Genomic DNA, 12,196 nt, shown 5'->3' on the forward strand with positions numbered 1-12,196 from the left:
AAGAACCTAAATGTATGATGACTTTTCTCTTGCTCTCCCTAAAGAATTTTCCCTGAAAGTAATTCATTAGACATTGTCTTGCAGCTGCAAATATTTTATCTAATTTGTAGACATTAAATTATTTTGTAGAGGAAGGGCTGAGCTGATTGAATCAGTCTGCCATCATCACTGTCAATTTACTTAATTGACTCAATAGTTGATCTTGGTTGCATTTGGGACTCAGAACACATCAACAGACTGAACATTGTAATGGCAGCAGCAGTCTTCAATCTTAAAAATAGACCCTCAAATTCTTCCTTTCTACTTCCTATTCCTGTTGATGCTTGAGAGTCAATACATTGAAACTGACAAAATATCTCTGAAGAATTTTTCACCTGTTACAATACACAACTTCATTTGTAACACACTACTGCCAGTAAACAACAGATAAATACCAGTGGCCATGCATGCATTCATACATACCTACATACATACCAGTGACCATGAGGTCACTATTGGGCAGGCTTCATCTCTAAGCAGAGTAGAGTATGAGGAGGAAGATGGTTGTGATGATGATGACAGTGCTGTGTATATATAATTTATACACCTGTATAAAAATATAATAAATTTTATAATTATATAATTTGGAAAGACTTTATGTGAAACCTGATTGCATCATAAATATGAAACCTTTTTTTTATTATTATTGTTATTATTCTTGACTTTTTCTGTGGTTTTGAAATTGAGAGTTCTTCAAAAATAATTTTCAAACGTACATCAGTTTTGTGGTTACAATTTATACACCCTATTATGACAGCTGACCAAAACAGAGGTATTAAACTTAAATCATGTCCTTAATATTGTATGTTCTGAGCAAGGACATTTAATTTTCAATATACCCATTTCATCCAGCTGTCAATAATTAGAGGTACAGTTCACTACTTTAAGCAGCATTGGATTTTTTATGGGTGATTACAAATGCCTTCTAAACTTTGAAGAAAGTTGTGGTAAAGTCAGGTTTCAAAATGTGTGACCTCTCAGACAAAATAACAGAATAATACATATAGAAACATACCATACTGCATACCAGTCTGGCATTCATTGCTTAGCCCTTTAGCATTCAGATTTCTTATTTATTCACACTGTTTTGAATTGCTCACGATTGATCTTATAGCTTCACAATTTCAATGGTGTGTTTATATATTTTTAGTGTGGGGTAGGTATGAGAAGTTGGATCTGGACAGTTTTAACATAAAACAGGTAAAATGTTTGGGTTGGATCTGCTAAAGGGTTAAAGTCTTCTCGGTGTATCCTGCTTTGAATTCTTGTAGACTCCAGTTGTCTAGTGGATTGTAAACATTTACAAATCCTATCGGATGCTACATTATGAGAACTTGTTTAATTATTGTGTTTTTTGTTTGTAGGAAAATGATAGCCATAGCAATACTAACTATATGGACCTTGTTTTTTCTTTTATCAATTTTCAGTGGATATTATTTTAATTATGAACATGAATTCATTTTCTCCTCTAATGTGCCTTATTAAACATTATTCTGGACATATTTTTGTGAGTCTACCATTTCTTATCTCCAAAAAACTTTCATAACATTTCACTATATATATATATATATATATATATATATATATATATGAAATAAATATTCACAATTTAAACAGGCCTCAATGTTATAGAAGAAAGAAAATTGAAATGACAAATACTTTTGTCTCACCTTCCTCCTTTTTGTGCATTATGCCAAATTTGATAACCCATATTGAAGTGCAGGTGTGTACTCGTACATAAACAGTGAATAATTTGTCATTGGAATAATGAAAACTAATGTCAATTCTTTGCAGGTTTGCAATCTAGAAGCATGAAAGCCTGAACTAAATGTTGTAAATGGGAAATTATTTCAGTTAGGAAGTTACATGTCTTGGTTTTATTAACTTGTATCCATTTTGTCTTTCAGGTACAAAACGCAAAAAGAAAGTTATGTGTGTTAAACACAGTTTTTGTATCTACAGCAAGTATGAACTGGCTCCACCATTTCCAGCATTTATTCCACAAATCCAGCTCAAAATGGACGGAATGGTGGTTCTTAACACAGGTGACTCTTTGGTTGCTCTCGACTTCCGTATCAACCAACCTGTAACACAGTGTAACAAGGCAAGCAACTCTGTGGATGAATGTAAAAGACTATTCAGCTGTGGCAGCACCAACCCTGCCTCAGCTAACTCAGGGGTTGATGGTAGTGGTAGCCGAGCTGAAGCTTACCACCACCTCATTAATGGATACTATGACTTCAGGGGATCCCCAACAGGCTCATCCGATTCGGCTGCCGAGTCAGATGAAGATTGCTGGGGTAAGAACAATCCGAAAGGATTGCAACCAAACAAACCATCGAGCACTAGTGTATCAATAACAGGCGTTTCCAATAGTTTGAACACTAATAATACTGCAGCCACTAACAACATGACATCAACCAGCTGCACAAATACAACCAACACCACAACAGCCAGCAATGTAACAAAGTGCTGCCAAAGAACTCGACTTCACTCAGTCAATCCATCCAACGCTGACGCTGTGGAGCAATATACTTGCTGCTCAGCATGCTGCGGTGAGTCCACTACCAACACCTGCTGCCGACACAGTAAGACCTCTGGCTACTGTTGGAACTGCAACTGTGAAAACTCTTGTCCTCCATCTCTGAATAACAGTAGTGGGGGTGGCGATGATTCTACTAACCGATGCATGAAGCAATCCTGCTGCACTGTCTGTGATAGAACTCTTACTTCTACCTCCTCTTGTCATCACCATCACCACCACCACCACCACCACCATCTCCACAACAGCCACCTCCACCACAACCACCATCATCTTGCTACAAACTTCTCTTCTCCTCCTCCACCTCCCCCTACTTCTAGCTGCTGTGATCTTCATACCAGACTGAGTGATAGCAATAGTAAATGGTGCCGCATGGTGAAGCAGCGCAACAGCTGCTCTAGTTGTTGCGTCATTGTGGACACAGCAAAGTCAGATGCAACATCGCCACCACCAGCACCGCCCCCTACAGTTTTTCAGCGTAGTTCCAAACTGAATGTACTGGAGGAGTGTCGGTGTTCAAAGAAGAATGGCACTGCTTCTAGTGTGGTCAGTCACCACTCTAAGTGCTATTGCAATGCTACCAGTGACTCTGATACAAAAGAAAATATTGTGGAATCTACCAGTCAACCTTTATCTCCATCAAATAACATATCCCAGCAGCCCTTCTTTTCTCCCAATAGTAACAGTGGCAGTAGTGCCACGCAAAACAGCAACGAAAACCTCCCAGTCTATTTACACATCAATGAATCTCGGTCAATGTCTTTCTCCATGAGGAAATTTACATATCTTGAAGACAGCAGCAGGGAAAACATTTTACTAAATGAAGGTAAGTGTCCACAATATTTCTCCTGTTAAACTTGTACACTATTGACAAGGAGCAAGTTTCCTCTTTAAATCAATGAAGTCTTTCTTTGCTTGAAGTGTTTGAGCTGTAGTCTTGGACAAGCACAATGGTTCTGAAATGAAGATAATGGGCCACTGACCATTAACTCTACCTGTTTCATGTCTGCACACTTGACAACAGATTCCATTTCCTCCTTTCTGATTGTGTAGTTAACAGCATTATGCTGATATTTAAATTTGTTTATAACCAGCCTTCATTAGTATAGTGGTGTCACATCAGGGACCTATCTGTTGAACCAGAAACCAAATATGTGGTGTTGCATAAAATTCTATGTTAAAATCTTCCTCCACTTAGTTTGACTTTGTTGTTATTTTTTCTGGATCAGTAAACTAGCTACCAGTCAAGTATTGGGGAGTGCATTAATGTAATCAGTTACATGTAATCTCTGAAGGTGGTACCCCCAGCTGTGTTGTCACATCCTGTTGTGAAGAATACAGCATAAAATGATTGGATGCTTTAAAACAGGCAGTAGATTTGTATAATTTGTTAATTAGATTTAGAAGTCAACACTCAAAGAACATATTTCAGTTTTTTTTGTTTTTGTTTTTTTCATTTTTAAATAAGACCCGTCTTCCACAGCAGAATTGACACCAGTGCTGGTGCCACATAAAATGCACTCATTCTGGTGCCATGTTAAAAGCACTGGTGCTAGTGTCACATAAAGAGCACTCAGTACACTCTGTGGGGTGTTTGACATCAGGAAGGGCTTCCAGCTGTAGAAACCATACAAGAACAGACAAGGGAGCTTGGTACGGCTCCTGGCCTTACCAGGTCTGTTCAAACCATCCAGCTCAGATCAGCATGAAAAACAGACATTAAATGATGATGATGACTATTTACTGAATCTGAGTGTGCCAGTGAAAAGTAGTTGGTTGCAATTGCTTCAAAATTCTAATATTTTTACATACCTTGCGTTGCCCCGTCAATTTCTTTTTACCTACCACTAACAGTAGGCATACTGTAGTCTGAAAATAGCAGGAATAGTATAGGCATGGCTGTGTGGTAAGAAGCTTGCTTCCACATGATTCTGGGTTCAGTCTCACTGCATGGCACCTTGGGCAAGTGTCTTCTGTAGCTTCAGGCTAACCAAATCCTTGAGTGGATTTGGTAGACAGAAACTGAAAGAAACCCGTCATGTATATATCTGCGTGTGTCTGTTTGTCCCTCAATCACTGCCGGTATTGGTGTGTATACGTCCCTGTAACTTAGTGGCTCAGCAAAAGATACCAATAGAATAAATACCAGGCTAATACCAAGAAATAAGTACTGGGGACAATTAATTCAACTAAAAATTCTTCAAGGCAGTGCTCCAGTGTGGCCACAGTTGAATGATTGAAATGAGTAAAAGAGTATGCTATCTCTAGCATTGTTGATTTCTTTGCATGCCACTATATGTTGTCTGTCTTAAAATTACATACTATTTGTTCTATTAGACATTATGCTAGTTTCCCACAACATTGATAATTTCATTTTTATTTTTTTATTTTTTCTCTTCTGAACACAGTACATATCATTATCATTGTTTAAGGGTATATTTGTGAAGGCAGCAAGCTGGACAAAATGCTCAGTGGTATTTCATCTGTCTTTACATTCTGAGTTCAAATTCCGCCAAGGTCGATAAATTAAGTACCAGTTACATACTGGTGTTCGCTCTAATTGACTGCCCCCCCCCTCCCTCATAATTTTGGGCCTTGTGCCTAGAAAAGTATATTTATACATGTGAATGATCAGGGATAACATCAGGCAGAGCGGTCAGTTTAGTCTTTAGTATCAGTGGCAAAATAAATGTACCTAGTTTATTGATGACGGAATGACTGTTTTTCTTTATTGCTGTGTGCTAGTCAACATGAGTTTGTGATAGTTTAGTGAGGTGGTATGAGACCCATCCAACTTATGCCAGTGTGGATGGATAAAATGTATGAATGATGATGGGTGAGATGTCAGTTTTATATAAAGATATATATATAAACATATACATGTTCTGGTAAAACAAATTTTTAAAAAAATGTATCTGCTTCATATAAATAAATAAACCTGTGCAGTACTTTTACTTCCATTTGTACATCTAAACATGTGTCTATATACATGTGTGTGTGTAGTCATATATGACTAGACTCTAAATATGCTGAAACTGGATTTTGGTATTCATGGCTGACAAGAGGTGTTCTGTGTAGTTTGCCAACTTCCTTTCAATCATTTCCATGTTCCATTTCGATTTTCACTGTGTGTGTGTAGATATTGTAAATGAGTTATAAACTAGATCTGTTTTTAAAGGAAACCATACAAAAATGAAAACACCAGCTGGCATTAAATTAATACAACTTTAATAATAAATGAACATTTATATGGTAGAAATTTAAGCATGCTTTAAACTTCTTGAGAGCTTAAATGGTTGTTGAGAGAGAAGGGCACTAAGCACCCAGCAAGTGCTGTATTGTATCCATAGGGAGACTTTAAGCATTCAAATAATCTAAATCTTGACACCTTAAAGTCAGTGCTTCTTCATTAAAAAATGCCTACACTGTCTCTTGTTGATGCTTCCTTTAGGAACAGCATAAGCCCACCACTGCCTTTAGTTGATATTTTCTTTGGTTATAGTATAACCCCACTAAATCTCACAGAATCCATATTATCATTATGATCATATCGTTTTATGCTCACTTCCCATCGTAGCATGAGTCACCATGATCAAATTAGCACATATTTGAGAATTGGAGGATTACATTCCACTCAAGAGTTTCATTTTTGGTTGGATGCCCTTTCTAATATCAATCACTTTACAGAGTGCACTTGGTGCTTTTTTACATGGTACCAGCAGTTGAGAGGTTGTCATATTCTAGACAAAACTAAAGCATCCTCTCAACGCTTACAGTGTACTAGGTATGGTTTCTCTTGGCATCAGCACTAGAATGGTAGTCATCTATATGACAGACAGGTAGCTATGTCCATTACTTCCCATGCTGTAATTTTTACATCGACATAACCTAACATCATTAGCTTCACAATTTGCAAAAAGGTTAAAATAGTTCAAGCACAAAATTTGTTACTAATACATAGCAACCACCTATTATATTTGTTTGTATTCTAACTGATCAAAGCCCTCAGTAATTATATTCTAATTGTAATTTAATATTGTTTTTCAAATTATATTGTAATACCTCCATGAAATAATGATAATTAATAGCTAGTAGTTTATTACGTTTGGCAGCATTCATTGCAGAATTTGTCAATATAGTGTTGAGGCGTAAATTTGTTCTCAAATCTCTCCAAGAAAATGTAATTTCCAAATATGAGAGACCTGTAGCAATATATCATTAATCTAGTCACTTCGAAATCAATAAGTTGTATTAAGATTTATTACTATCACTCTGTAATAGAATGTACAAAGGCATCATTATTATCTTGATGTTGTATTTGATTGTGGTGTGTTTTCACCTGTTTCCTAGGCCTCAATATAATATGTTGGAAATATGTATTTTGATAATCAACTTCAATTTATATTATTATTATTATTTTTAATTATGAATTAACTGCTGAGATTTGTAACATAAAATCGTGTTAAGGCATTTGATATTATACCTGCAAGTGATAGAAACTTGGTTCAATGTTTCTCAATAGACTGGTTTTTCTTCCCTAACTAATTTACTCTGATCTCTATCTCTCTCTCTCTCTCTTTCTCTCTCTCTCTCTCTCTCTCTCTCACACACACACACACATGTACATGCAATTTGAGAATGTATTGCTGTTTAGCCTATGTTGACTGACTTAGCATTCATCATGACAATCCTATCTTTTGCTTGGCTACTGTGTACCTTGGAGTAAATAAGTCAACTTGTCATCCCCGTCCATCATCCTTTTGAAATCAACTTGTCCTAATTTGAAGATTTGGTTGGTATTTCTAGCAGATTAAATCACATAGAGACTACTTTATTGGCTCTTTTGGAAATATATATTTTAATGCAGTCCATTTATTTAGATTCAGAATAATTTTAGTATTTTGTTTACTTTTTTATTATCAGTGTTACCATTATTGCAAACAGAGCAGCAGCTACATTAACATGATGCTTCCTAACCTCATTACTTTGTTTCTAAATTTTCTTTGGTCTACTTCTACCATCCATGGTAACCTCAGTCAGTGTGTTGACTTGGGAATAAACATTAGCAATGACAATCTTATACACTTCTTCTTTACCAAGCATGTATTATTCATTCACATTACAAGTCAAAAGCAGTACTATCATCTTTTCTGCACGAGTTAACAATGTTTTCTAATGCTGTTTTCTAAGTTTTTATCAATTCTACCCCAGGTTTTTACAGCAGTCAACTTTTTTTGTGTTAATGTCTTTATTCTAAATTTGTTCGTACATGCAATCTTTTTGGGGTTTTTTTTTTTGTCTGTCTGTTTATCCATTGGCTATATTAATGACATAATGTTGATGGGGTAGGGTGAACCACATTATCAAAAAGCTACATTTGAACAGACAAGCAATATAAGCCTCTCTTTTAAGTTTTTCAACCTCCTCTTGATTGAACTGATGCTGCAACCATTTTTTTTTAGAAGTAGATTTATAAAATTATTACACCCCCTTATTAACAATGAACTATCACTTTTATATTTCTCTTTTTTTTTTTTCTCTCTCTCTCAAAATGTATTTAATGTTTAACTGAAGAGAAGAAAAGTACAACCATTTGAACATAAATCACAAGTAGACAGAATGTATTTCTGTCTGAGAGTCCGTTGGTCATGTGGCAATTTTCTGTTTGGTCACATGGTATCTGTTCTTTTTCCTTAGTCACATGATGCACTGTAGATGTTATCAACTCCCCTCCTTCCTTTTAACTCCACTTTTCACTTCTAGCTACCTCGCTCCTTTTGTCTGTCTTCTCGCCTTCCCTCTGTAATAGTTTTTGAAGACTCACTCACACACGTACCACATAATGTCTATTTTAAAAAATCTTTCATCAGCATTACACACCTGCACTGCAGTTAACTTTGCATAAATTATCCGGTGACCTTCTCTAAATATGCTTCTGAAACACCACAATCAGTTGATGGGTTTTTTTACACTACTCTTTGCCAAGATAAGAAGACGGTAAAAATGCTTATATTTTACTCATGTTAACATATCTATGCATTGTTTAAAGAAAATATTTGCCTGGGTCATGATAGAAAAACCATTTGAGGTGTGATATGCTCTTTGAAACTATTTCATCCTTTTCATTGACACTATTTATTTTCTACAGTATTTTGTGCAGTATATCCCTGTGTGTTATTGACATAGATGAATTACTATTACCATAAAATGTTGACAATTTTAAATTAATCTACTCTAAACAGCAAGGAAATTGGCAGCCTGGTCATGTTCTGTAACGAATACAAACATGATTATTTGATAGTTCAGCTACTTAAATAGTGTTAACTATAATCAGTGGTCTTTTATAACTGGCCAGACTGAAATTTTACCTGTAGAAATATTGTTGTTAAAATTATATTATCTCCATGAAGTACCTATTCACCAGAACTTTCTAAAATATATTAAGATGTAAATACGTTCTTTATAAATTGCAGAAAGAAAATGAAGTTTGTTTTTGTTTAGGTCAGTTTTGGCCAAAGATATTCCTGCTTGTCCAGCTTATCTTTTTACTGCTTTGTAGGACTACATTATCCAACGAGTTCTTATTTAACCCTTTTGGCATTCAGATTGCTTTGTCAAATGTAATGCTTATTTATTCACATTGTTTTCAATTAATTATGTATAATCTTGTAGCATTGATGATGTGATTCTTCATTTTTAGAATGACATTGTAGGGTTAAAAGGTTAAGCTCGTCAGGCGCAATTTCAGGGAGACTTGTTTATTAATTCCATGTAAGAGATTGAGTAGTATGGAAGCAACAAGCTGTCAGAGACTGGCCAATATATGGAGGAGAAATATGAAAGATGGCTTCTTTCTTCAACATAAAATGCTTATTGAATCAGTTTTTATCTTCACCATCATTTTATCTCTGTCCTCTTCAGGTCAGTGCTGGCATCAGTTTATTCAAGCTGCAGTACAGCTACTGTCTTTCTATCTTGATTCTATGACATCTCATCTGTGAGACCGAGATTGTCAAGTGTGACCTAGTCTTCAAATTCTAAGTAACTGTCACAGCATTTATTCATCTAAGATGTATCATCTTTTGATATTATGTATCAAAATCAATGTTGTACTCTCTCTTGGATATTACCTCTGCTATCTTGTCATGTCTTCAGCATACTTGCATACATCTTCTAACCGAACACTGTTACAAGCAACAAACTACACACAACTTAATACTTTTGTAGTTGTCTTTTTTTTTTTGTAATCATTTCTTATATTCTACTGGCGTACAGTATATTTCTTACATGTGACATGTATAATCTGCCATTCTTTCCTGTAAAGGAACCATTTATTCCTAGCATAAGTAACATTTTCCAAAAATTTTTTTAAATCTTCCATTAAATTGTTAGCTTCTATTTTTATCACTACTTAACACTTTAGTGTTTAAACCGGCCATATCTGGCCCAAATATTGTACTTGTTTTATGTTTAAACTGACCAGATCTGGCATCTCACACCTATCTAACAATGTTATTCTGAGAATAAACAAGCATTACATTTGGCAGAAAAATCTGAATGCTAGAGGGTTAACCTGTAATTAATGGCTTTCAGATTTATCTCAAATAACACCCTACCATTACAAAAGGAAAGACATATTGGATAATGTCCCAATTACACTGTTCTTGGAATATAAAAGCTAGATAGTCACAATCAAAACACCTCTGCTCATAGGTCTTCTCAGCCATGTCTGACTATGCCATCTAATAGAATTAATACAACTATTAACTGAACTACACCACCATTCTGTGATGCTCTGTTTATCAGTGTTCTTTCTGTTAGATATTCTTAGTGTTTCTGATATACCTACAGTTGAGCTTATCTTTAGCAGGAATATTTGCCCTGACTAAGCAATGTTCTTTTTCACATTTTGAACATGGCCAGCTTGTTCCCGAATGATGAAAGGTGACATTAATCTTGTCCTTTAGTCCGGTCTTTTGATTTTCTAACATAAATCATATTTCAACATATTCTCCAGTGAAGTTTATGTTGTGGATTACACAAAAGTCAAGACCTTGGTAGTGTTTGCTAGTACTTTACATTGAGTTTACTGTTGATGCCTGCTACTCGTTCATCTAAAGCTTATATCATTCATTCAGTTACATCTAGATTCTCATTGCATCTAAATTATTATGTGTAGGCACCTTGTCAACTACTTTCCCTTTACCAACGAATAAAGTTACTATTTCTTTGTTCTTGAGTAAGATCTTCCTTTGCAACCAACTCTTTAGAAAGTTATCTTTGTACAGAAAAAAAAAACCTTGAATTCCATACAACTTTCGTTTTCAAAGTGTGCTTCTTTCTAACGACTTCATGATTTGATACATCAATATAAAAGCCAAATAATTCTCTCTGTGGCACATATCCTTCATCTTTATACAATTAATTATGATGCCATTCTGCCAATGACGGATGATAACATATTCACAGCCAGATTACCTGACCGTTTAACCAGTGACTTTGTTATAATACTTTTACTGTCTTAGCACTCTCCCTAACTGATACAACAATTAGTTTTCTTTTATTGTAAGATTTTTATTACTGTCTCATTTATTGCTATTTGTTATTTAATGATTTTAATTAGTGTTTTGTGTAATTAGGTTACTACAGGTATTCTGTGAGGAAAAAGTATAACATTGGAACAATGAATCTATTCAATTTTACAATGATAACTTAGCAATTTCAATTTTAATTTGCCTTAATCTTCTGAGTTGTTGAGCTGTCACTATATAATTTCATTTACTGTGGTGATTAAAAGAGCCACTAAGTGGAGTATTTTTGCTCTGTTGCCCTAGGACTCATTTGAAGATTTCACTTCAGGACAACAGACTTGTCAATAATGTTTACCTAAGCAAACCAGTGGATTTGCCTAACATGCTAGAGAGAAGAACCAAATTTCTCTAAAAGACAATTGAAATATCTTTGATCACACAAGTTCCCTCAATCTTAACAGACTTTGGGCTAAGCAACCACAACACTTTTCTCCTGTTTTTTAATGGCAGTATTTGCAGCTAGGTCATCATTCTAGATTAAGGGAAGTTATTAGTGAAGGTAAATGAAAGACATCAGCCAGTAGGTCATTATTAACTTGTTAACTGAACTAGCTGAAACTTGTTTATTAGTTCGAATTATTTTATTCAGTATTCTCTATATGTTATGAAACATGTTTCACAATTAAGTCAGTCATGGTTATTTAAGATTTGTGTATGTTTGTATCATAACAGAACAAAAGTTAGTACATACATACATACATCTCAACCCAGTGAAGTAACTTTGATGTGATCATTTGATTTGCTCAAAATAACAGCTGGATCTCCCTCAAATCATGCCCTCCTCACCATTTGCAGCTGCCTTTCTCTTGGAATGTAGGTGGCTCATCTGACATTTTTTCCCCTTTACCTGTCTTCTGGTTCTAGTTGTCACATGTTCAATCCTCTTATCTCTATGGCCTTTTCTCCAAGGATTTTTCCAGCTACAATTTTTGTAGACCATTGTTTGCCCAGTTCGTTTGCAAACTTTCACTCAGTTCTCTCTCTCTCTCTCTTTCTCTCTCTCTCTCTCTCTCTCTCTCTCTCT

General features: G+C 35.3%; 1 protein-coding gene across 2 annotated transcripts in view; it reads left to right on the plus strand.

Annotated features, from left to right (window-relative positions):
• Window positions 1–12,196, plus strand: part of LOC106868234 (DDB1- and CUL4-associated factor 15) — a 130,816-nt gene that overhangs the window by 104,731 nt on the left and 13,889 nt on the right. For both annotated transcript variants that reach the window (XM_014913400.2, XM_052971140.1), the window contains exon 6: window positions 1,947–3,407. In XM_014913400.2, coding sequence (XP_014768886.1) covers window positions 1,947–3,407 — 1,461 coding nt within the window. The remainder of the gene's footprint in view (window positions 1–1,946; window positions 3,408–12,196) is intronic.

The sequence above is a fragment of the Octopus bimaculoides genome, chromosome 10, assembly GCF_001194135.2.
Source record: "Octopus bimaculoides isolate UCB-OBI-ISO-001 chromosome 10, ASM119413v2, whole genome shotgun sequence".
NCBI classification, from domain to species: Eukaryota; Metazoa; Mollusca; class Cephalopoda; order Octopoda; family Octopodidae; genus Octopus; species Octopus bimaculoides.